The following is a 23,420-nucleotide window of genomic DNA, read 5'->3' as shown; positions in this document are numbered from 1 at the left end:
GCTCTCATTTAGGTGGGCAGCGGACGGGGGGTGCAAGCAGGGACCGCCCATGTGTTGGGGGGTTGCTGAGGGGTCCTTTGCCACAGAGGCCTGGGGTCTGCTGTGGGCGAGTCCTGAGGTTGCTGCAGCCTCTGCTGGCCTCAGTCAGCACGCACAGTGACCCCCTGCTCCGGAGCATCGTGGCGGGTGGGGGGCACGACCCTCTGTAGCCTCCGTGTCTGTGTGTGAAGTGGGGGGTACGGCTGCGCCATCCTTGCTGCAGGGCTCTGGGGGACGTACGGACGAACCTGGTGTGCACCCCACTGACCGCTGTGGTTGCCCCCCCAGCTCAGCTCACCCATGAACCCGGTCAGCAGCAGCGAGGACATCAAGCCCCCCCTGGGCCTCAATGGCGTCCTCAAGGTCCCCGCCCACCCCTCAGGAAACATGGCTTCCTTCACCAAGCACATCTGCGCCATCTGCGGGGACCGCTCCTCAGGTACTGCTGCTGTGGGACCGGTGGGACAGGGTTGTCAGGCCACTGCAGGGTCTGGAGGCCTCCCCAAGTCACCCTCCTGTGGGCCAAGCAGGACCCAAGGCCAGGGTGCAGGGAGGCAGGCACCTGGGCCATGGCCCACTCCCAGGGCTCCACGAGGCCATTCCAGGGTTCTCACGTCTGTGGGACAGCGTGTGTTGGGTGGGGTGGGGCACAGGGCCGCCTGAGGCTTCCGGAGAGGAGGTGGCTGCTGATGGCAGGGTCAGTGTGGGGGCAGCCAGCACCGTGCCTCCTCCCTTGGCTGGGTCTGGGCAAGGGGCCTGTGTTGTGCCACTGCCCCCCACAGCCTGAGAGGGAAGAACGGGCTGCACGGTGCAGACACAGAGCAGGTGACTTGCCAGGAGCTCTGGTCCCTGATGAGCTGGGATTTATCCCTGCCCCACTCCCCAGTTGTCCTCGGAGGAGCAGAGAGGGCAAGGCCGGGGCCCAGTCTGAGCCCAGGCGGGGGTCTGGAGACCAGCGGGTCCCTTCCTGAGGCCTGGCCCACCAGCTGACAGTGGCGGCATTGGATGCGGGGTGGGCTGCCTGCCGGCTCGGTGACTGCTCCCCAGCCCTGCCCTGCCCTGTCCCGCAGGCAAGCACTACGGGGTGTACAGCTGCGAGGGGTGTAAGGGCTTCTTCAAGCGGACGGTGCGCAAGGACCTGACCTACACCTGCCGCGACAACAAGGACTGCCTGATTGACAAGCGGCAGCGGAACCGGTGCCAGTACTGCCGCTACCAGAAGTGCCTGGCCATGGGCATGAAGCGGGAAGGTAGGCCACGGCGTCGGGTGGGGGCACGGGCAGGTGTTGGACAAACAGTGGGGCCCGGGCCTACGCATGGACACCCAAGATGGACAACAGGGAGTGAGTGGCCTAGACAGAAGCACGGCAAGGCCGAGGCAGGAGTGGCGGCGGGGCCCGAAGCGTGGGCGCACATGGGCCCCGGGCGGCATTTTCTGGCTGGCGTTGGCTGTCTGGTGAGGGGATGGTCAAGGAGACCTTCAGGTGGTGCTGCTTAGGTTGGAGAGGTGGAGCGGGGGCGTCTTCTGAGCTGTTGGATGCCAGGGGTGGTTCCGGGCCGGCTTCCTCCCGAGGCCAACTCTGCTGCACCCCTGCAGGGCCGCCGGATGGCCCCCAGGCTCTTGGAGCAGTTCCTCCTTTCCTTGCATTTTTGTGCCGGTGTTATTAACAAATCTGTGTTGGGGGCGGTTTGCAGGGAAGGTCCCTCCCCTGATGTCACCACAATTGTCAAGTCAGACCTGGGTCAGAGTCCCGGACCCAACAGGCGCTGTGACTTCCCAGCCCTGGCTGGCTGTGGACCTCAGTGTCTCCATCTGTCACATCCCCTTTCCTTCTCAGGTTTGGCGATTCCTGGCCTCCGAGTGGGTCCCTGGGTCATGGTTTTCTCACGTGTTTGCGGGTGTGCCTCGATTCTTCCCATCGGGTCCCGTGCCCTGGGCTTTGTGGGGGTGGGAGGTGCTGTCTGGGGTGAAGATCTGCTGGTCTGTCGCCGTGCCCCCAGCTCTGCAGGACACCCTTCCTCTGTCCTCTGCCGTGCTGCTCCCAAGGCCCCACACCTGTGTGGCTGGTGTGTCTTACTTCCTCCCCGCCAGCCCGTGGTGGGGTCCCCAAGCAGGATCCAAGCCACTGTCTCACCGTCAGGGATGTCCTGAGTGGCGGCCCTTGTGCTGCAGTTTCATTTCATCATCTCTTGTGTGTGCTGTCTCAGCCTTCACAGTCCTGTTGAGAAATCAGCTCCTCTGCCGGGCCCCGCACTCCCGCAGGGTATCCTCCTTGGGCTGTGAGGCTGAGTGTGACGTACGGGCTGGCATGGGGTCCTTGTGCCCGCATAGCAGAGCTGCCTTCCAGGGCTGGTGTGGCCATGCCCAGTGTTGCCAGTCAGGCCTTTTTGATGGGGATGCATGTTTCACAGAGTGCTGGCGTGTGCTCAGGCCCACCCTTTGCTGTGCAGGCTGGGAAACCTAGGCCAGAGGGTTCAAGCCTTGCTCAGGGTCACATACTGGGCTCTGGTTCCCATCCATACCTTGTTGCTTTCACCAGAGGGCAGAGGAGCGTGTGCCCAGCCTGGAGAGGTGTGGGCCCAGTCCGGTTCTTCTGGGTGCCTGGTGTGGGCAGGAAGGCTTGCTGTGGTGGCAGGTGCAGCTTTGTCCCTGGAAGATGGAAACTGGAACAGGGGCAGGCAGGGGTAGGGTAGGCGGTGGCCAGGGCCTCTGTGCTCAGGCGTGGAGACTGGCCTGTTCTGGGGTGGAGGCCTGAGGCATGGCCGGAGCCGGGTGGGGAAGGCCTTGTGTGCAGCCTGAGCCTGGCAGTTTCCACGAGGATGCCATAGCACAGACAGCTTGGTTTAGCGGAGACCACTCTCAGATGCTGGGGTCTTCAGGAATACGTCTGCGAGCTTGGTGGTGGATGAGAGCACTGTGCGTGGCTGGTGCCGGGCCTGGGCCTACAGCAGTGAGCTTGCTGTCCTTTGAAAGTGATCACCAGGCCGGGCACGGTGGCTCAAGCCTGTAATCCCAGCACTTTGGGAGGCCGAGACGGGCGGATCACGAGGTCAGGAGATCGAGACCATCCTGGCTAACCCGGTGAAACCCCGTCTTTACAAAAAATACAAAAAACTAGCCGGGCGAGGTGGCGGGTGCCTGTAGTCCCAGCTACTCGGGAGGCTGAGGCAGGAGAATGGCGTGAACCCGGGAGGCGGAGCTTGCAGTGAGCTGAGATCCGGCCACTGCACTCCAGCCCCGGCGACAGAGTAAGACTCCGTCTCAAAAAAAAAAAAAAAAAAGAAAGAAAGTGATCACCAGATAACCAGGGGGGGCCCAGGGTGCAGCCGGTGCAGACTTAGGGGAAGCTCAGGCACTGTGGGAGCCCAGAGGAGGCACCTGACCCTGCCTCGGGCACCCGGTGAGATTCAGGCAGGCAGGAGGGCTGTTGACGCCTGAGGAATGACAAGGTATCGGCACCACAGGCCTGCTGCAGGGAGCAGTGTCCGTGAAGTCTGAGGCTGCCATCACACCGGGCCCTCAGAAGTCAGGGCTGGCCTTTCTGAGCCCTGTCCCGGGCCCTCCAGGCTGCACTGACTCCTTCCTAAGGCCCTGCAGCCCGGTCATCCATGTGCCTGGGATCATCAGAGTCCAGCTGCCTGGGCCCCCCAAAGCCTGGGGATGACACCCCATCCCATCTCAGTGGAACCGTGCAGTGTTGGGGCTGGGGGGTACCTGGAGTCACCTGGTCAGACCCCTCCCCTGGTGCCCATTGGTGACTGGGTCCTGTTAGGAGCCCCCCCATCTGGGGGGCCACCCTGGACACCCCCTTCCTGATCCCCACGCATGGTCTCACTCACCTCTTACCTGCGAGACAGAGAAATGGGGTACAGAGAGGTGAGCCATGGGGAGGTCTAAGGGCCAGCACCAGGCGTGGCGCCTGTTTCTTGCCGGTCCTTCCTGCTCTCTGTCCTTCCTCTTGGCAGTGCACAGCCCTGGAGACCGGACCTAGGGCCGTGAGAGAAAATGCTGCTGTCAGTGGACCCCCTCCCTTTTGCCTCCAGCAGGATTCTGAGGCAGGAACTTGCTGTCGAGCGCTCTTGCCCCAAACACAGCTGCAGAACTCAGCCTCGGCGTGGAGGGCGCGTCTGCGTGGGCGGCGAGGAGGCGGTGAGGCCCCCGTGCCAAACGTGCCCTGCTGCCAGTGCCTCGTGCACAGGGGGAGTCTCTGGCTATGTGGGCTGCACAGCCAGACCTGTGGAGCGCCTTACTCTTGGGCAGGGACGGGGCCCCAGGTGCAGCCTAGGCGCTCGCCCTGCAGGGACCCCACACAGCACCAGTGGCTGGGAGGACTTGGGAAGCACCCTCCTGCCCCGCCTGCATCTGGCTCCAGGTGGGTCCTGAAATGCGGAGCCTCCCTCTCTCCTCCTGGGGCAAACCCCTGCAAGGAGGGCTCCCTGGCAGTGGAGGGCAGGGCTGTTGGCTGCATGGGTGGGGCATTGCAGCAGCCCTGGAGAAAGCTATGGGGCCAAGTTGGCCAGCGCTAGGTGTCTGTGGCCTAGAGCATGCAGGATGGGAGCTGTCAGCTGCGGGGGCTGAGCGCTCCTGAGTATCAGGCCCCTGGCAGGCAGCTATGCTCACTGGCCTTGATGCCACGTGGTCCCTCGGCCTGGTTTGTGGTCAGACTCCTAGAAACTGAGGGTGGTGCTGAGGTGTCGCATCCCAGTGCAGTGCTGCGAGGTTGGTCCCAGGGCTGGCTGAAGGCAGGATGGCCCAGGTGCCCCCATGCGGTGACTCTGCCCCCGGCAAGGGCCCACTCTGGCTCTGGGGCAGATGGGTTCCCACCCCTATGCTGTAGGATGCCACAGGCTGATAGCATCTCCGGTTGGGCAATAGGGCCTGCACGCGCAGGCAGCCACCAGGAGGGACTCGTTCTGCAGCATTCCCGGGACCAGGGGTGGGCAGAGGTGGGGGGACATGCGTGGTGGGTGTTGTCCCTCTGCCAAGCTGAGCCTGGGCCTGTTTGCTGAAGCCGGGGGTGGCAGGGCTTGGGGGGCCCGGAGGCACACGTGCTGTGATGGGGAAGACAGGCCTCACGCTTGGGGGTTCCCAGTCCGATAGAAGAGACCTAGCTTCCACCAGGGGTGGTGGGGGGAGACACTGGCCTAGAGGGGGCAATGCCTGTCCTCCATTCTGCTTCCTCCTCCTCCCCCAGGAAGGCTGCTCCCCATTTCCTCCCTGCCTGCCTTTGCTTCCTGTGCCCACCCTCCGGCTCTGAAGGACTGGGTATGGAAACAGCAGTGTCTGGCGTGTGACATGTGTGTGCGTGTGCGTGCACTGCAGGGATGTGGCTGGCCCCACAGGTCTTTGCTGTGGGAAGGGAGCCCTGGCTGGGCTCAGGTGTGGCCCTCTTGCCTTCTGGCCTATGACACTGGGCAAGTGACCTTGCCTTGCCCAGTCCTCAGGTTCCTCATCTGTGGTGGGCTGGAGGCATCGGGAAGACCCCTGAGAGCTTGTGATGAGAGTGCTGTGCGTGGCTGGTGGCGGCGTTGGAGAACAGTGGTCATGTGTGGGTGTGGGTGTGGGTGTGGTGTGTCTGTGTGGTATATGAGTGTGGCTGTGGTGTGTATGTGTATGTGGTGTGGGTGTGGTGTGGTATGTCTGTGTGTGTGTTTGTGTGTCTGCATGGTTTGTGTGCACGTGTGTGTGCACGGTTCTCATGTTCCGATGCCTTGCTCTAGGTTGAAGCCCTGGAGGGAAAGTAAGCCACTCCCTTTAGAGACTCTAGCTTGCCGTGTGGCCTCTGGCACCGCTCTCTGGGTCTCTGTCACCTCATCCTTAAGAGGAGGCCAGAATGGTTTGGTGGACTTCAGTCCTGCCTATCTTGGGCCCAGCCCTGGGCTGCACAAGGGACAGAGAAAGGACTCAGCCATTGCCACTACCCAAGGCAGAGGAGCCAGTGGGGCTGTGGATGCCCTTGGGCCCCAACATGCCTGTCTCAGAGCCGTCTGCCCTTCCCCAGACCCCCTCCCTCCTTCTCGACCCTGGGGGGCTGTGGCAAGTCAGAGAGGTCCCTTGCTTCTGAGGGGCTGCTGCACCCCAAGTCCTAGGCCAGCTTGTCTCCAGAGGCTCGGGACCCCACGGATGCTGGGGAGGGGCCGCCTGGGCGGGAGTCTCAGGTCTTCCTGGGGGGACTGGGCTGCGGTGTGTGAGCCTCCTCTGGCTCCGAGCAGCCTCCTGCATGCCTCCACTCCGCCTCCTCCAGCCGCTGCGCTCGGGGCTGGAGGGTAAAGAGGCTCTGTGTTTACAGACGCCTCCCGCCCGGCCTCCGGCGCCAGCGGAACATGAGTCAAGCATGACTTCGTCTAGAAGGTGATTGTGCTGGCAAAGCATAAATCCCGGCCCCTTCTGCCCCCCAGCCTATAAATAAAGTGATCATATTTATAATGATGCTGGGCAGAGCTGCCGGGCCCTTCACAGCTTCAAAGTGCTTCACAAAACACTCGCTAATTAATTCTCGGCTGCCCTGGCGGAGGAGGCAGGTGCCAAGGAACCCAGCCCCAGGCGCCTGGGGAGGAACTGGCAGCGAGGCCCCTCGCTCAGGGCCACCCTTGTCTGGGGCTCCCCATTCCCTGGGGCTACCTCTGAGCAGGAGAAAATCCCTGGCACTGGGCCGGGCTGGCGCATGGGGTGGGAGGCTGCAGTGACAGCTGTGAGCACCTCCAGGCCCCCTGTGTGTTGGTGCTTCCTCTTGGAGCCATCCTGGGGGTGAGCGTTGTCATTCTCGTCTTGCGGACGAGGGAGCCGAGGCACAGAGAGGTCAGGGGACTTGGCCGGGGCCACACGGCTGCTCGGGCTGTGGCAAGCTAGCAGGCTGTGTGGGGCTGGGGTTGTCGGATCCCAGGGCCTACAGCTTTAGGCCGCTCACTGTCTTGAGCACTCAGCCCTGCCCCTTTGGTTCTCAGAGCCTCAGCTTTTCCACTGGGAAGACAGCAGTGCCATCTGTGTCTTGGCACTGAGACTTTAGAATTCTGCCCTTGCTGCCCATCCTTAGGGTCTCAGGGACCTGGGCCGGTGGAGGTTCCAGTCCCCCTCTGCTCAGATGCTGGCTGCGATCTGCGTGTGCGGGTGCTTCCTGCCCTGGGGGCTGCTCGGCGTGGGTGGGGCCGGCTCTATAGGCTCAGGACCCCGTACAGAGGGTCGTGTCAGTAGTGACCCTGCCCCGGATGAGCACTGCCCTCTGGAGGGCTCACGGAAGTCCCATGTGGGGGCTGACTGGAGCCTTCTGCAGCCCCTGCCGGACCGTTGCCCTTTGCCCACCAGCCCTGCTCGCCATCCTGCCCCCACCCGCCATCAGGTTTCCAGTAGGGCCAGGCCTGTGCCTGCCGACTGCGGGGTCCCTGGCTGGCCCCTCGGCCTGGTTGGTGCATCCTGAGGCCGGGGATGGGCCTCCTGGCCGGAGTCTCCCTGTGTGGGCGGAAGTCCCTCGCTCAAGCCAGTGGGCCATGCTGGAAACTGTTGGCACAGCGTGGCTGAGAGGCATCCACGTGCGGCTGTTGCAGAGCTGTGGCTGGCGTGAAGGGAACCAGGCGTGGCTGGGGACCCCGGGCCTGGGGGTGTGAAGGGAGGGGCTTGCAGAGCCCCGAGATGGCTGCTCAGCAGAAACTGTGGCTTCGGGAGAAAGTGGCGGCTGGCACCGTGGCGGGTGGGGCAGAGAGGGTGCCAGAGGCACAGATACGTTCTCCCACCGTTTTCCAAACCCATCTGGAAGCCAGAAGGTGGGAGGGTGGGACGAGACATGGTCAGTCCACGGGTGGCTGGTGCCTGCGAGGACCCCAGGCTTCCAGGTTTGTGTTCTGCCCACCATCGAGACATCCTGGAGGGGCTGGGATGAGCCCCGCCACAGGCCCAGAGAGGTGGCAGCTCCAGGAACCCCTCCACCAGGCCATACCCTTGGGCCCTTAGGAGGGCACCGTCCTAGGCCTTGGCCCTTAGGAGGGCACCGTCGTAGACCAGGAGGAGAAGGGGCCTGGGTCAGGGACTACGCAGCCCAGCACACTGGCAGGAGGACACAAGGGAGGGAGGAGTTGGCCCCAGGTCCATGTCTGAGCTTGGAGGAGATATGGCGGGAGGGGCATTCCCAGGGTGAGAGTGGAGAGGCCTTGACTGGAGTACGGGCGTGGAACTGTGCTGGACAGAGGTGGCTGCAGAAAGCAACGGTCCCTGTTGCTTTCCTGGCTCTGCTGTTTACTCACTTGGACAGTCATTTTCTCTGTCTCAGCCATAGTTTTCTCATCGGTACAATGGGGTAATGTGAGTGCCCACCCCGTGGGGCTGTTGGGTGGTGGATGGAACGGAAGAAGGAGGTGGTGGGGTTGGGGACCAGAGCCCCAGCTCAGGACTTTCAGGGAAGGGGACGTGTCTCGGGGGAATGGCCCATAAGCCAAGTGGATGCTTCTGTCCAATTTCCATCTGGGTCCCAGTCTGCCTCCCGGCACTTCTGGTGGGAGATCCCCAGACAGGCTGACAGAGGGGCTGAGGTGGCTCCCTCATGTTCAAAGTGGACAGTCGAGGCAGGCAAATCCAGGTGGAGGGAAGCTGGGGGCGGGAGGAGCTGCATGTACCTGGGCAGCCAGGGCTCATGCCTCAGGCCCCTTCGCTGAGCGCCCACCCCCGGGGCTGATCAGAGTCAGCTGGCTGGAGCCCATGCCTGATGCAGCTCCTGCTACCTGCAAGCATCACTCTGTTTTACCTTAATGCTCGGCCTCTGGTTCCACTGGAGTGGCTGCTTCCTGGAGCGGATTGAAAGGCATCTTGGTGCCCTGCTTGGGGCATGGTCGGTGGAGCTGGGTGGGCCGCCTCTGTGTGGCCGGGGTGGGGCTGGTCGCCTGCCCTCCATTTCTGGCAGGGCCTAGTGTCATTGAGAGGGGCGTGGGGTCTGCAGGTGCACGGTTTCCTGCTTGCCCAGGTGTCTCTGAGCCTGTCACCTCCTGGATATTCCCCTTGTCCAGGCCCTCAGCCAGCATGAGTGCCCCTGTGGCACGTCATGTGTGTGCTTTGCTCTGCTTCTGGGCCTTGGCAGGGACCGTGTCTCCAGCCTGAGCCATGATTCCTCTGCAACCTCCTCCTCCAGTCACATCAACACCTCTTCCAGGAAGGCTTCCTGGTTCTCCCTGAGTCCATAGACCATTTGGGCCTTTCTCACCCCATGTTGAGGTCCCTGCTGCACTGTCTCCTGCCAGGGCCCAGGCAGGCTCCTGGTGTGAACTTTAATTGGAATGAATGCGAGTTGGCCTCTGTTCTCAGAGCACACAGCCACACGGCCAGGCCTGGGGCAGAGACGGGGTCTCCATCACCCAGCGCCGGTGGGGATGTCGGTGTTGTGGGTGCGTTGGCTGGGAGCTGGCACCACCCGGCCAGGACAGCCTTCCCTGGGAGCCACTGGCCCCGCTGAGTGTGGGGCTGACCTGCACCTCCCGGGTTGTAGCCGTGCAGGAGGAGCGGCAGCGTGGCAAGGACCGGAATGAGAATGAGGTGGAGTCGACCAGCAGCGCCAACGAGGACATGCCGGTGGAGAGGATCCTGGAGGCTGAGCTGGCCGTGGAGCCCAAGACTGAGACCTACGTGGAGGCGAACATGGGGCTGAACCCCAGCTCGGTGAGTCACCACCTCTGCAGGGGTGGGCAGCCCCACCTACCTCAGTTTCCCTCACTCACTCACCCTCTCGCCTGAGCAGCTGATGAGCCAGAGAAGTCCTGGGGGCTGCCCTGGGCCCTGTGGCCGCCTCAGCTCAGCCTCTTACCCGAGGTGGCCCTGTGGGCCCTCGCCCCAGCTGGGCGGCACTCTCCTCTCCTGGCCCATGCACGGGTGGCCCTCGGGGCGGAGGCCAGGGGCCAGGGGCCCTGCAGCCACATCCTCCTTCTTGGCCGTCTCTCCTGGGGCCTCAGCCGCTGTGTCCTTTGGAGTTTGGCCTCTCTGGGTGCGGAGGCTGTCCCTGCTCCCTGGTGCCCCTTGGAAAAGCTGTGGGAGGAGGCCAAGCCCCCCGCAAGAGGCTCTGCAGGTTGGTTCCAGGGCTGGCTCTACCCGCAGCCGTGTGGCCCTGGGCAGGTGCCCAGCAGTCTCGGTGGCTGCCATAGACGCAGGAAGCAGCTCCGCAGCCAGCCAGCTGGTCACCCCCATGCTGACCCTCCTGTCCCCCCAACCCCGACAGCCTCAAGGGGAGGAGAATTGGGTGGGCCACAGCCCTGCTCACAGGCTCTTCTCCTGGCCCGGTTCCAGCTGGTCCTGGAGGTATTGGATTCAAGACCCCCTGGCCTTGTCCTCCTCTCCTTGGACCCTCCCTGTTACTGGCTCCCTCCCTATGGCATCTTTGCTTCTGGCTGTGGCCTTGCCAGGGAGGGTGGCACAGGTGCGTTCTGAGTCCCTCCTACCCTAAGGCCCAGGAACCTGCACTGCTCGGGACCCGTTGCTTCCTGGTGAGCTTGTCTGGCTGGGAGACCCCCCCCTTGTCCCAGGCCCCACTGAGGGGGCAGCTCCGGCTGTGCCCGGGGTTGGGCAGGTGAGCTCCCGGCCGCCTGAGTGAAGGTTCAGAACTGTGCACTAAGCTTCCTGCTGCGGGGACCTGTGTCCAGCTGGCCCTCAGGGCCCCTGCATCTTCGCCGCGGTCACCGTGGTGTCCAGTTTTCACCCGTGTCTCCCTGTGGGTTTGGGGCTGGGACCAGAGCCCTGTGGCCACCGAAGACCTTGTACAGGCCGACCATGAGGTCGCTTTGACCTTTGTCCCTCTGTGGGTCCAGGCACACCAGCCTGTCCTCCATGCTGGCTGTGCCCTGCAGGTTGCTGTCCCCCTGCCCACCACTTCCCTGCCCCTTCATGCTTGCGGCTCCCGTGGCCTGGAGCTGGGCCCTCTGGCTCTTCCTCAGGCTTTGGTCTCAGTTGAGGTTACCTGTGGCCTTCATTTGTGCCCCCACCAGGATGGGGACTGCCCCTGTGATGTGGGCTGAGAGCACCTGCTCTTTTCTCTGTGGCCCCTGGCACTGGCCATCACAGGGTGAGGTGTGATTACAGGATAAGGTGTGTGGTGGGTTAATTTCTGCCCCGACGAGGCTGCTGCTGACGGCTCTGCTGTTCCTCACCGCCAGCTTCGGTCAAGGACAGTGACCCCACCCTGCTCCTTGGCACTCACACAGGGCCCGCACCCCCACTGCCTCTGTCTGTCTGAGGGTGGGGGTCTGCTCTTGTCTGAGGCCCCGTGGCTGGGTTAGGACCACCCTGCTTCCCTGCCCTTTCTGGATAGGACAACCTATTGCCCTCATGTCCCCGGCTCTGCTCAGACCTCTACTCTGGCCGGGGACTGGGCTGTGAGGGTTTCATGATCCAGCAGAAAATCCAAAAACAAGTTTGGCAGATGTACAAAGGGCTGCCACGTTTCTATTTCGTGAAGGACACTATTTGTGTGTGTGTGGGGGGGGAATCTGCCATCTGCTCTCTCCCTCACTGCATCAAAGTTGAGAGAGTTTAGAGAACCACAAAGGCAGGCAGGACTCGCTGAGGATAAAGGACACATCTTCCACGGGGACAGGGTCTCTCTGTGCCCGCTCACTCCCTGCTGTGCCTGAGCTCACACTGAACGCTCCTCTGTGGCCTGGCCTGGGTCCAACTTCCAGAACCGCTCACTGGGCCCCTTCCCTCAGATGGGCAAACTGAGGTCCAGAGAGGGGGCAGGCTGCCCAGCGTCGAGGTCCTGGTGCCTGGTTTTTCCCCAGCGCAGGGCAGGGCCTGGGCAGGTCCTGTGGACACTTCTAGGCAGGAGTAGAGCCCATCCATCACACGCCTTCTGTTACAAGAGGCATGTTGGATCTCCAGGCGAGAATGGGAGGTTAATCCTTTCCCAAGGCCACACAGGGAGGTGGAGCCGGGTTCCTGCACTGTTCCTCCCTACCTAGGGGACCCCCTCCAGGCCTAGCCCTGCTGGTACTGGAGTCAGAGCCTCACACCTGCTGGGATTGTGCCTCCTTCTCCGCTCCAGCCTCCTGGCTCTCCAGCCTGCCATATTCTGCTCCCTGTCCCGGCTGTGCCCATTGCAGGCACATGGCAGATGGTGACCCCTGTGCCCACTCCTGCAGAGGTCCGAGCCAGCCAGCCCAGGAGGGCTTGAGGCTCTCCTTCCTTACCCATGGCACCAGCCTGTCACCTGGGCCTGCTCTGGGCCCTGTGTTGGCTTCCGAGAGTGGCCGGCCAGCGGCTGGGAAGTTCCTGGGTACAAGGATCCCAAGCAGAGCCACCTGCTGCAGACACAGTGCTTGGGGCTGGTTTTCCCCACATCCCCCCGCCCCTGCCAGGCCTGCTCGATCCTGTCTCAGGGATGCCCTGTGGCAGATGCGCAGGCAAGAAGAACAGGCCCCTTTCAGTCCCCAGCGTGACAGAAGGAGAGGCTGAGGCTGAGAAGCTGGCCTGGCTGTGGCCGGCCTGGGGGGCGCTGAGCACAGAGCCAGGAGCCGTGTGAGTGCTGGGGGCTGCTGATGCTGCTCATGGAAGGTTTGCAGAGGAATGAGTGAGTCACAGACCTGTGTAGACTGTGGCCAACCCCTGTCAGCCGAGGGATCCCACCCCTCTGTGCACCCCTCTGGCTCGGGCCCCCAAGGGCTGCCCTGGCCTCTCCTGAGGGGCCAACTGCAGGCACATGACAGATGGTGACCCCTGTGCCCACTCCTGCAGAGGTCCGAGCCAGCCCAGGAGGGCTTGAGGCTCTCCTTCCTTACCCATGGCACCAGCCTGTCACCTGGGCCTGCTCGGGGCCCTGTGTTGCCTGGTGAGTCTCTGTGCCTTTCCTCGGGGGCCTTCTCCGCCCTCAGAGGCCTTTCCCACCGGGCGCTGCGTTTAGTCTGCACGTCTCTGACGAGCAGGTGGATTCTGTTTGTGGAAGCTCTTCAAAGGGAGGCATTTCTCTCCTTGGCGGATGCCCTGGAGTAAGGGATCCCCGAATCCTGTTGACGGTCGTTACTCCTGCAGCGGCATCACGGAGGGGGCCGTCGTCTGAGTTCCCCTTACTCAGGACACAGAAGGTCCATGACCCAAGCCCCACCTGCCAGGAGCTGGGGAGGGCCCTCCCCTCCTGCCCTACTTCAAGGCCGCCTGGGTCCCCTCATCTGTGAGACTGAGTGGCCCTTTTCCGGCTAGGGCTTTCCAGAGGAGCCGTGAGTGCCGCCCTCTCTCTGTGCCTGGGGCCTGGTATCTCAGCCGAGTCGCCTGCCCTCCCGAGCTCCCACATCCATGCCTGCTGGAACGTGAGAGGCCAGCCCTGTCCCCAGGGTGGGCCACCGTGACCGTCAGAGATGAAGGCGGTCGGTCCCACCCTGCTCCAACACTGCCCTGTATCCGATTTCCCCAGCTCCCTGCGCCTGCCTCCCGGAGCTGTGGGACAGACTCGTGTCCTGCCGTAACCTAGTGGCTGGAAACAACACACATTTTATTATCTGACTGTTCTGTGGCCAGAGAGCCAAAATCAGTCTTGGTGGGCTGACGTCAAGGTGCCTGCCGGCTGGCTCCTGCGGGCTCTGCTGGGGAGTCTGCCTCTGCCTCTGCTCCTGGGGCTGCCACATTCCTTGGCTCATGGCCTCTTCCTCCACCTTCAAAGCCAGCAGCGTCTCTCTCCCCTTGGGCCCCAGTGTCTGTGATCGCATCTCTTCCTCTGACCCTCCTGCCTCCCTCTCACAGGCCCCGTGCAATGACCCTGGGTCCCCCCGGTGGTGCAGGCCCACCTCCCAATTTCAGGCCACACCTAATCACCTCTGCCAAGCCCCATGTGCCATGCAAGGTCGCGTAGTCCCAGGTTCTGGGGATTGGGAACTGGGCATCTTTGGGGGCCGTATTCAGCGCCCCACATGGGCCCAGTGTGTGGGGCAGGGCTGGTCTGGCTGTGTTCTGTCAGTACACTGGCTTCTGGGACTGAATGTCCTGCTCTTATTCCTCCACTATAGCCGAACGACCCCGTCACCAACATTTGCCAAGCAGCTGACAAGCAGCTCTTCACGCTGGTGGAGTGGGCCAAGCGGATCCCACACTTCTCAGAGCTGCCCCTGGACGACCAGGTCATCCTGTTGCGGGCAGGTGAGTGGCCGGGCCTGGGCGGGGATGGGGACGCCATGCAGATGGGACACTTACCAGGACACTCCTCGCTCCCGGGACACTCCCCCATCCCGGGACACTCCCCCATCCCCGGATACTCCCCCCTCCTGGGACACGCCCCCTTCCCGGGACACTCCCCGCTCCTGGGACACACTCCTACCTCCTGGGACACTCCCCCTTCCCAGGACACGCTCTCCCCTCCCTGGACACACTCCTACCTCCTGGGACACTCTGCTCTCCCAGGACACACTCCCCCCTCCCGCAACACTCCTCCCTCCTGGAACACACTCCCCCATCCCGGGACACACTCCCCCGTCCCGGGACACACTCCCCCCTCCCGGGACACACTCCCCCCTCCCAGAACACACTCCTCCCTCCCTGGACACACTCCTTCCTCCTGGAACACGCTCCTCCCTCCCTGGACACACTCCTCCCTCCCGGGACACTCCTCCCTCCTGGAACACACTCCTCCCTCCCAGGACACACTCCTCTCTCCCGGGACACACTCCCCTCTCCTGGAACACACTCCCCCCTCCCGGGACACACTCCCCCCTCCCGGGACACTCCCCACTCCCGGGACACACTCCCCCCTCCCAGAACACACTCCCCCCTCCCGGGACACTCCTCCCTCCCAGGACACACTCCCCCCTCCCGGGACACACTCCCCCCTCCCAGAACACTCCTCCCTCCCGGGACACACTCCTCCCTCCCGGGACACACTCCCCTCTCCCGGGACACTCCTCCCTCCCGGAACACACTCCCCCCTCCCGGGACACTCCTCCCTCCCGGGACACACTCCCCCCTCCCGGGACACTCCCCCCTTCCGGGACACACTCCCCCTCCCAGAACACACTCCTCCCTCCCGGGACACACTCCCCCGTCCCGGGACACACTCCCCCCTCCCGGGACACTCCTCCCTCCCGGGACACACTCCCCCCTCCCGGGACACTCCCCCCTTCCGGGACACACTCCCCCCTCCCAGAACACACTCCTCCCTCCCGGGACACACTCCCCCGTCCCGGGACACACTCCCCCCTCCCGGGACACTCCCCATCCTGGGACACTCCCCTCTCCAAGTATACTCTCCCACCTCCTAGGACACTCCTCCCTCCCAGGACACACTCCTCCCTCCCTGGACACTCCTCCCTCCCGGGACACTCCTCCCTCCCAGGACATACTCCTCCCTCCCGGGACATACTCCTCCTTCCCGGGACACACTCCTCCCTCCTGGGACACTCCTCCCTCCCAGGACACTCCCCCCTCCCGGGACATACTCCTCCCTCCCGGGACATACTCCTCCCTCCCGGGACACACTCCTCCCTCCCGGGACACTCCTCCCTCCCGGGACACACTCCCCCATCCCGGGACACTCCTCCCTCCCAGGACACACTCCCCCCTCCCGGGACACTCCCCCCTCCCGGGACACTCCTCCCTCCCGGAACACACTTCTCCCTCCCAGAACACACTTCTCCCTCCCGGAACACTCCTCCCTCCCGGGACACACTCCCCCCTCCTGGGACACTCCCCTCTCCCAGTATAATCTCCCACCTCCCAGGACAATCCTCCCTCCCAGGGCACTCCCCCCTCCCGGGACACGCTCCCCTCTCCTGGGACACTCCCCCATCCCGGGACACTCCTCCCTCCCGGGACACTCCCGCCTCCCGGGACACACTCCCCCCTCCTGGGACACTCCGCCCTCCCGGGACACTCCCCCCTCCTGAGACACACCCCCCTCCTGGGACACACTCCTACCTCCGGGGACACTTCCCCATCCTGGGACACTCCCCCCTCCTGGGACACACTCCTACCTCCCGGGACACTCCCCCCTCCTGAGACACACCCCCCTCCTGGGACACACTCCTACCTCCCAGGACAGTTCCCCATCCTGGGACACTCCCCCCTCCTGGTACACACCCCCCTCCTGGGACACACTCCTATCTCCCGGGACACTCCCCCCTCCTGGGACACTCCCCCCTCCTGAGACACACCCCCCTCCTGGGACACACTCCTACCTCCGGGGACACTTCCCCATCCTGGGACACTCCCCCCTCCTGGGACACACTCCTACCTCCCGGGACACTCCCCCTTCCTGAGACACACCCCCCTCCTGGGACACACTCCTACCTCCCAGGACAGTTCCCCATCCTGGGACACTCCCCCCTCCTGGTACACACCCCCCTCCTGGGACACACTCCTATCTCCCGGGACACTCCCCCCTCCTGGGACACTCCCCCCTCCTGAGACACACCCCCATCCTGGGACACACTCCTACCTCCGGGGACACTTCCCCATCCTGGGACACTCCCCCCTCCTGGGACACACTCCTACCTCCCGGGACACTCCCCCCTCCTGGTACACACCCCCCTCCTGGGACACACTCCTACCTCCCGGGACACTCCCCCCTCCTGAGACACACCCCCCTCCTGGGACACACTCCTACCTCCGGGGACACTTCCCCATCCTGGGACACTCCCCCTTCCTGGGACACACTCCTACCTCCCGGGACACTCCCCCCTCCTGGTACACATCCCCCTCCTGGGACACACTCCTACCTCCCGGGACACTTCCCCATCCTGGGACACTCCCCCCTCCTGGGACCTCTTATGGACTATATGGGACTGTTGGGGGAAGGGCCTGGGGCCTCAGTTTCCCTCCATCCCTCATAAGGAGGTGTGCCATGTGGGGTCTCTCTCAGGGGCCTTCAGAGAGGTAATGGGCTGTTGGTGGAGATTGGGGGGCTCTGGAGAGGGAGGCTGGGTGTGTTCAAGGGGCTGCCCAGGAGGGCCACATGCTCTCTGCCCTTCTCCTCCCACTCCAAGGCCGCAGCCCTGTTTCCATGCGGAAATGGTGATGCACGGAGCCATTGCACAGAAATGCCTGCTCCACGCGCAGCACACTCCCCGTGATGCCATGCGGTGGCCAGGACGGTGGCTGGGAGCTCAGCTTTGGGGTTTGGGGATCAGGATGGCAGTGGAAGCTTGGACGGGGCAGGCGCCCCCCAAGCTGGTCGCCCACCTGGGAAGAGGGGTGTGAGGGACGTGCTGATTGAGGCTGGTTCTCGCTGAGTCACCCGGGGTAGCTGTGAGGCCAGGCTGTTAGTGGAGTCTCCTGCTGGTGAAGCAACACGTTGGGTGCCCAGGTCTGCCCTCACTGCCCCGCGATGGTGCTGGTCACTGTCCCATGTCCCCCTGGGCCCAAGAAGCCAAGCTCCCTTAGGGCCAGGTATCCCAGCTGCCTGGAGGCTGCTGCACTGTGGGCTCCGCTGCCTCAGCCTGACTGGGGAGCCTCGGCCCATACAAGGCGGCTCCTAAGCGAGAAATGGAGAAGGCACAGCCAAACAGAGACAGGCTCCCTGTGAAGCAGGGAATGTTCTGGAAGCTGCTTGGGTCAGGGCTGCGACCACACAGGCTGTGTGTAGAGGGCCTGGTGCCGCCGCCTCCCTCCCAGAAGGACTCTTCTGGTCATATTGGGCCCTGCCGGATGAGCCAGGATCATCTCCCATCTCAAAGTCCTTGACTTAATCCCGTTGGCCTCGTGTCTGGTAGGTCCTCGCTTCTCTGGGCCTGAGGCACGTGGCCGTCTGCTGTTGTGGGCTCAGACTTCTTTCAGAGTGTGGTGCGTATTTCGCCTGCCAAAGGAACCCTGCCCTTGTTTGCAGGGGCTCCCCCAAGAGCCCTCGGTTCAGAGCCCCTGGCTTTGCCAGCTACAGGCCTGCCTGACCCCAGTGGTCTTTGGAGAGATGCCCAAGGGTTTTGCTGAGAAAGGATGGTACCCCCACCCTGCCCCAACCCAACAGGCCTGTCCAGAGAACAGTCGGCCGCATGCAGCTCTTTTACTGGGGGATCTCCAGATGGTTGTGCGCTGGGGCCCAGGCGGAGGTCCGAGTCAGATTGGATGGCTGTGTTCGTCGCCATATCTGTGTGGTGCCTGGCCCTGCGGTCCCATGTTCTGACAGCTTCTGGCTCCAGCATCAGCCTGTGTGGGGTGAGCGTGGCGGAGTGCGGTGCTGAGGGCCTGTGAGGCGTGATCGTGGCGGAGCGCGGTGCTGAGGGCCTGCGCGGCGGGGCGCGGTGCTGAGGGCCTGTGTGGGGTGGTTGTGGCGGAGTGCGGTGCTGAGGATCTGCGAGGGGTGAGCGTGGCGGAGCGCGGTGCTGAGGATCTGCATGGGGTGGTTGTGGCGGAGCGCGGTGCTGAGGATCTGCGAGGGGTGGTTGTGGTGGAGTGCGGTGCTGAGGATCTGCGTGGGGTGAGCGTGGCGGAGCGCGGTGCTGAGGATCTGCGTGGGTGGTTGTGGTGGAGCGCGGTGCTGAGGGCCTGCGTGGGTGGTTGTGGTGGAGTGCGGTGCTGAGGATCTGCGTGGGGTGAGCGTGGCGGAGCGCGGTGCTGAGGATCTGCGTGGGGTGGTTGTGGCGGAGCGCGGTGCTGAGGGTCTGCGTGGGGTGGTTGTGGCGGAGCGCGGTGCTGAGGGTCTGCGTGGGGTGGTTGTGGCGGAGCGCGGTGCTGAGGGTCTGCGTGGGGTGGTTGTGGCGGAGCGCGGTGCTGAGGGCCTGCGTGGGGTGAGTGTGGCGGAGTGCGGTGCTGAGGATCTGTGTGGGGTGGTTGTGGCGGAGCGCGGTGCTGAGGGCCTGCGTGGGGGGGATTGTGGTGGAGTGTGGTGCTGAGGATCTGCATGGGGTGGTTGTGGCGGAGCGCGGTGCTGAGGGCCTGCGTGGGGGGATTGTGGTGGAGTGCGGTGCTGAGGATCTGCGTGGGGTGAGTGTGGCGGAGTGCGGTGCTGAGGGCCTGCGAGGGGTGGTTGTGGCGGAGCACGGTGCTGAGGGTCTGCGTGGGGGGATCGTGGCGGAGTGTGGTGCTGGGTCCCCACTGAGGTCCTTGCTGACCTGTGTCCAGCGGGCCCTGCTCATGCTGCCAGCTTCGAGGGCCACATGGTGAGGTCTGGAGCTGCACTTCCGGCGTGAGTCCCAGCCCCACTGCCCACCAGCGGCTGACCTTGGCCAAGTCACTTACTCTCGGTGCCTCATTGTCCTTGTGTGTTCTGTCTGCCGGGGCCGGCAGCTCACCCATCAGGTGGTCTCCCCAAGCCCCTGTAAGGTCCACTGAGGCACATGTCCAGCTCAGATGTGGAGCACTGGAGTTGGAAGCCTGCACTGGCCAGGTGGCTGGAGAGGACCCGGGTTGACCCCAAGGATACACTCTGCCTGGCTGGTATTGGCTGAAGGGCTCTGTCGTCCTTTAGGGGGCTTGGGGCTGGGGCTGTGGCTGTAGCCTCTGGCTGGTGTTGGCTGGAGGACTCTGTCCCCCTCCAGGGGGCTCAGGTCAGGGTCCGTGGCTGTAGCCTGACGGGACGGGGGTGCGGTCCTGCTGAGTTTTCTTCTGGCAGGAGGCAGTGGTGGAAGCGAGGCCCCGCCCAGCCCTGGCAGGTGCAGGGGGGCACTGAGTGCTCCCCCATTATGTCCCTGTGCTGGGCCCTCCCACTGTGTTCCCAGCGCTGGTGGGGGAGGTCACTTCTACTGGGCGGCAGCAGCGATGGGAATGGGTGCCCAGACCTGGGATTCCCACCGTTGTGAGAGCCATTGGCCATGCAGGTTCAAGGCCCAGGGTCTCTGCTCACTCCGGGGCGTGTCCACCCGTGGCTCTCGGTGGCACTGAGCTGGGGTGCAGTGGCCACAGCCCTGCAGGGGCCCAGAAACTGGTGGAGGATTCCAGCCGGGCTGTGGGAGGCTAACGTCACGCGTGTCTGCTCCTGCCGGGTAGGGCCCCTTCCTTGGGGTGGGCTCCTGCCCCACCTGTCTAGGAAGCCTTCAGAAATAAAGCATTAAAATGAATAGTTTTGGCTTGTTCTATGGAAGCTCCGAGTCACACCCTGACGCTTGTGTTTGTCAGATGAGTAAACTGAGACAGGGCCGGGTCGCTCACAGCTTTCAAGTTCCTCCATCCAACCTCCTTCCCGCCTGCCCCCTCATCCCAGGCTGTTGGGTTCTGAGTCTGCATTAGCTGCTCCAGTGGGGTCTTTGGAGGGCCTGGGCTGCACGGGCACCTCCTGGCATGGAGGCGGGGGGTTGGGGGGAAGGGGCAGGCCTTGCTGGGCTGTGAGGAGGGAGGAGCCAGGCTTATGTAGCAGGCCCAAGGTCCCCCTGTGGGGACAGCACACCATTTGACGCCCCTGGTCTTGTTAATCCTGCCCACATCTCCGGCCCCAGGACACAGGGGAAGCCAGGCTGGGCTCTTGTCACTGCCGCCCTGGAACGGGATCCCCATCACAAGCCCCATGGGGACAGCAGCTGTGGCTCTGGGGGGCCCTGCCCTACCTCATGAGTGTGGACTCATTTAACTCTCCAGACCACCAGGAGTAGCTGTTCTCACTGTCCCCTGTGCTGAGGAAGTTCTCACTGTCCCCTGTGCTGTCAGTAGTTCTCACTGTCTCCTGTGCTGTCAGTAGTTCTCACTGTCCCCTGTGCTGAGGAAGTGGCAGCTCAGAGGTGAGACAGGAACGCGGCTGAGCCAGGTTGGAGCCCGAGGCCCTGGCTTCCCCACGTGACCCTTGACTCCATGCTTTTCCTTCCAGAAGTGCTGTCCAGGGATCCTGCAACCCCAGCAGAGGCCCTGGGCGTGTGGGCAGGGCCACAAGGGATCTGGAGGAGTAAGTTCCTTGGGCAGGGCCAGCTTCTTGAGTTGGAGGACATAGTGACCAAGGGGCAGCTCCAGGCAAGACTCTTGGTCCTGCGCTTGGAGCCTGGAGTAAGACCTGGTATCCCCTGCATCACTGAGGTCCTTCTTCTGAAAGGCCAGTGCACCCTGAGCTGTTAAAAGCTGTGGCCGTGCCAGGCCCCCACATCGCAGGGCCAGTAACTGTCTTTTGTGCAGCAGTGGAGCACTTAGGAAGGTGAAGACGCGCCCCAAAGGTTACTGTAAAATGGGTTCCTCTCCCGTTTTCTCTTACGTCCGAGAAGGAGGAGGGCAGCTTACAAAGGTGTTCGGGGCAGGAGAGGAGAAATAACCGAGTGAGGACATCGGGTTGGAGGGACGGGGGACAGGGGAGCTGAGATGCAGCCGGCGTGCCGGAGGGTGCATAGAGAGACTCCACGATGTTCTGTCCGTGTGTCTGGCGTCCTGACCTGTATCCTGTGCTGAGGGCCGCATCTCGGCTCAGCAGCGTGCACCCAGCCGTGCACCAGGCCCCTCTGCTGGGCACACCACAGTTTCAGAGGCAAGTCCACCCTGGTGCCTGCTGGGTGGCCCCAGGGGCTCTCAGAGCAGTGGGAGGGGAGGGGGCCACCGCTCCGGTAAACCCCCAGGCCTGGAGGATGCGAGGGAGAGAGGCGGGCCCCGGAGCCAGGACTGGCCAGGGCTGGTGGGTTTGGGGCCAGCTGTGCCCCAGCCCAGCTCTTGTCCTCAGGCCCCTGGGTCCCTGCCCCTGGCCACAGGAAGTTTGTCCACACCGGGCCTGGTGTGGGAAGGGAGGGAGAGCCCTTTCCTGGGAGAGCATTTACTCTCACCGGATGTCAGACCCAGTACCTCTCAGCCCAGGAAAACCTGACAGGCTGAGCTGTAGGAGGGGCAGGAGTGGGAGTGGGCCCAGGGCTTCTGTCCGAGTCTCTGTGTGATTTGGGGCAAACCGTTCCCCTCCCCGGGCCACAGATTACCCACACGTCAGATTGAGGGGGTCATCTAGATCAGAGTTCTCCTAAATGTGATGCTACAGATGTTTCATGGGCAAAAAAAAAAAAAAAAAAAAAAAGGTTCTGTGGTCAAAGAAAATCTGGCTGGGCAGTGTGGAAGCTGTCTGCGTGGCTGACTCGGCTGAGCCCTGGGACGCCACTGCACACTGCAGCCTTGGGGTGTGTTTCCCAAACCGCCGCCCCAGGGAACCCCACTGTTCTGACTCCCCATTGCAACGGGCTGCCTGCTGCCACCTGGCAGGGAGAGGGGATGTGTGACAGGTGGGAGGTGCCCGTCCCACGTCTGTGACAGTATTTCCAGCCCCGGCTTTTCCATCAGACCGCCCGTGGTGCCGTCTGCATGCTCCCACGGTGGTGGGGCACAGACCCCACCGTTCCTCCCTCATTTTGGTTGCACAGCCTGGGGCGAGTCGGGTGCAATCCCTGCCTGGTCTGTCAGCACACCTGGGCGGGGTGGCCTCGGGGGTGGGACTTCCCTTCTGGGGCCCTGGGATTACTCAGTTGTGAAACGGGGAGAATGGGGGTGGTGACACCTGCCCCCGGGGTCCCCATGACGGGGTGGGTGTGTGCTGGGAGGGTGTGGTGGGCCGAGCTGGAGCTGGCACGGTGGTCCCCACCAACTTCTTGCTGATCACTGACCGCCTCATGCCTCAGTTTCCCCCTCTGTAAAACAAGGTTAATGCCGGTTTTCCAGGATTACAGTTAGGATTAAGTGGGAAATTCATGACAGTGTCGGGGTAGAGGCTGGAGCCTCTGGAGCGCTTGGGGAGTGCAGAAGGTGCTGAAGGTTACTGTGTGACTGCAGGTGATTCCGTGTCACCCTGTAAACGGGAGCCGTCAAAACAGTAATGCGTGTGCACGCGAGGGTCCCTGACTGTGTGACTGCAGGTGATTCCGTGTCACCCTGTAAACGGGAGCCGTTAAAACAGTAATGCGTGTGCACGCGAGGGTCCCTGACTGTGTGACTGCGGGTGATTCCATGTCACCTGGTCTCCAGGAGCCATTAAAACAGTAATGTGTGTGCACGCGAGGGTCCCTGTTTCAGGCTTTCTTCCTCCCCAATGCCTGCTCTGCCTTGTCTGCACTGGAACCTCATGCTGAGAGACTGCTGTTCTTAACTGCCTGCCCCCCAGGGAACCCCCGATGTTGAGGGACTGCTGTTACCTAACTGCCCACCCCCAGGGAACCCCCACTATGTTGAGGGGCTACTGTTACCTAACTGCCCACCCCCAGGGAACCCCCACTATGTTGAGGAGCTACTGTTACCTAACTATCCCCCCAGGGAACCCCCTGATGTTGAGGGACTGCTGTTTTCTAACCTTCCCCCCGCTGGGAAACCTCCCAAAAGACGCCGCGGCTCTCATGCACCTGCCTTCCGTTGGATAACCTGCTGTTTGGTGGCATTCCACGAAGTGCACACGGATCCCCGAGAGTTTGCTCCTGGGACCCTGCTGGCAGCAGTGGTTCTGGGGACCAACCTGGGAACATCGCTGGGTGCTCTCCCGCGTGCTCTGTGGCAGGAGCGTCCTGCACGCACAGGAGGAAGCTTCCGTGGGCACATGAGTTTGTGAGCTCTTGGGTTCCACAGAGCTCAA

At 63.4% G+C, this 23,420-nt stretch overlaps 2 protein-coding genes across 34 annotated transcripts in view; one reads left to right on the top strand and one right to left on the bottom strand.

Annotated features, from left to right (window-relative positions):
• Positions 1 to 23,420, top strand: part of RXRA (retinoid X receptor alpha) — a 120,570-nt gene that overhangs the window by 85,805 nt on the left and 11,345 nt on the right. For all 33 annotated transcript variants that reach the window (XM_077967177.1, XM_077967161.1, XM_077967157.1 and 30 more), the window contains 4 exons: positions 328 to 478; positions 1,110 to 1,289; positions 9,507 to 9,676; positions 13,999 to 14,128. In XM_077967177.1, the coding sequence (XP_077823303.1) occupies positions 328 to 478; positions 1,110 to 1,289; positions 9,507 to 9,676; positions 13,999 to 14,128 (631 nt within the window). The remainder of the gene's footprint in view (positions 1 to 327; positions 479 to 1,109; positions 1,290 to 9,506; positions 9,677 to 13,998; positions 14,129 to 23,420) is intronic.
• Positions 16,901 to 21,881, bottom strand: LOC144334970 (uncharacterized). Its single transcript, XM_077967186.1, has 2 exons — positions 18,461 to 21,881; positions 16,901 to 18,199 (listed from the first exon to the last, which is right to left on the bottom strand). Exons 1-2 carry the CDS (start codon positions 19,048 to 19,050, stop codon positions 17,752 to 17,754), a joined length of 1,038 nt encoding a protein of 345 aa, XP_077823312.1. The 5' UTR covers positions 19,051 to 21,881; the 3' UTR covers positions 16,901 to 17,751.

Source organism: Macaca mulatta, chromosome 15 (assembly GCF_049350105.2).
Source record: "Macaca mulatta isolate MMU2019108-1 chromosome 15, T2T-MMU8v2.0, whole genome shotgun sequence".
Taxonomy (NCBI): Eukaryota; Metazoa; Chordata; class Mammalia; order Primates; family Cercopithecidae; genus Macaca; species Macaca mulatta.
The sequence above is the reverse complement of the archived record's forward strand: the minus strand, read 5'-3'. Positions and strand labels throughout refer to the sequence as shown.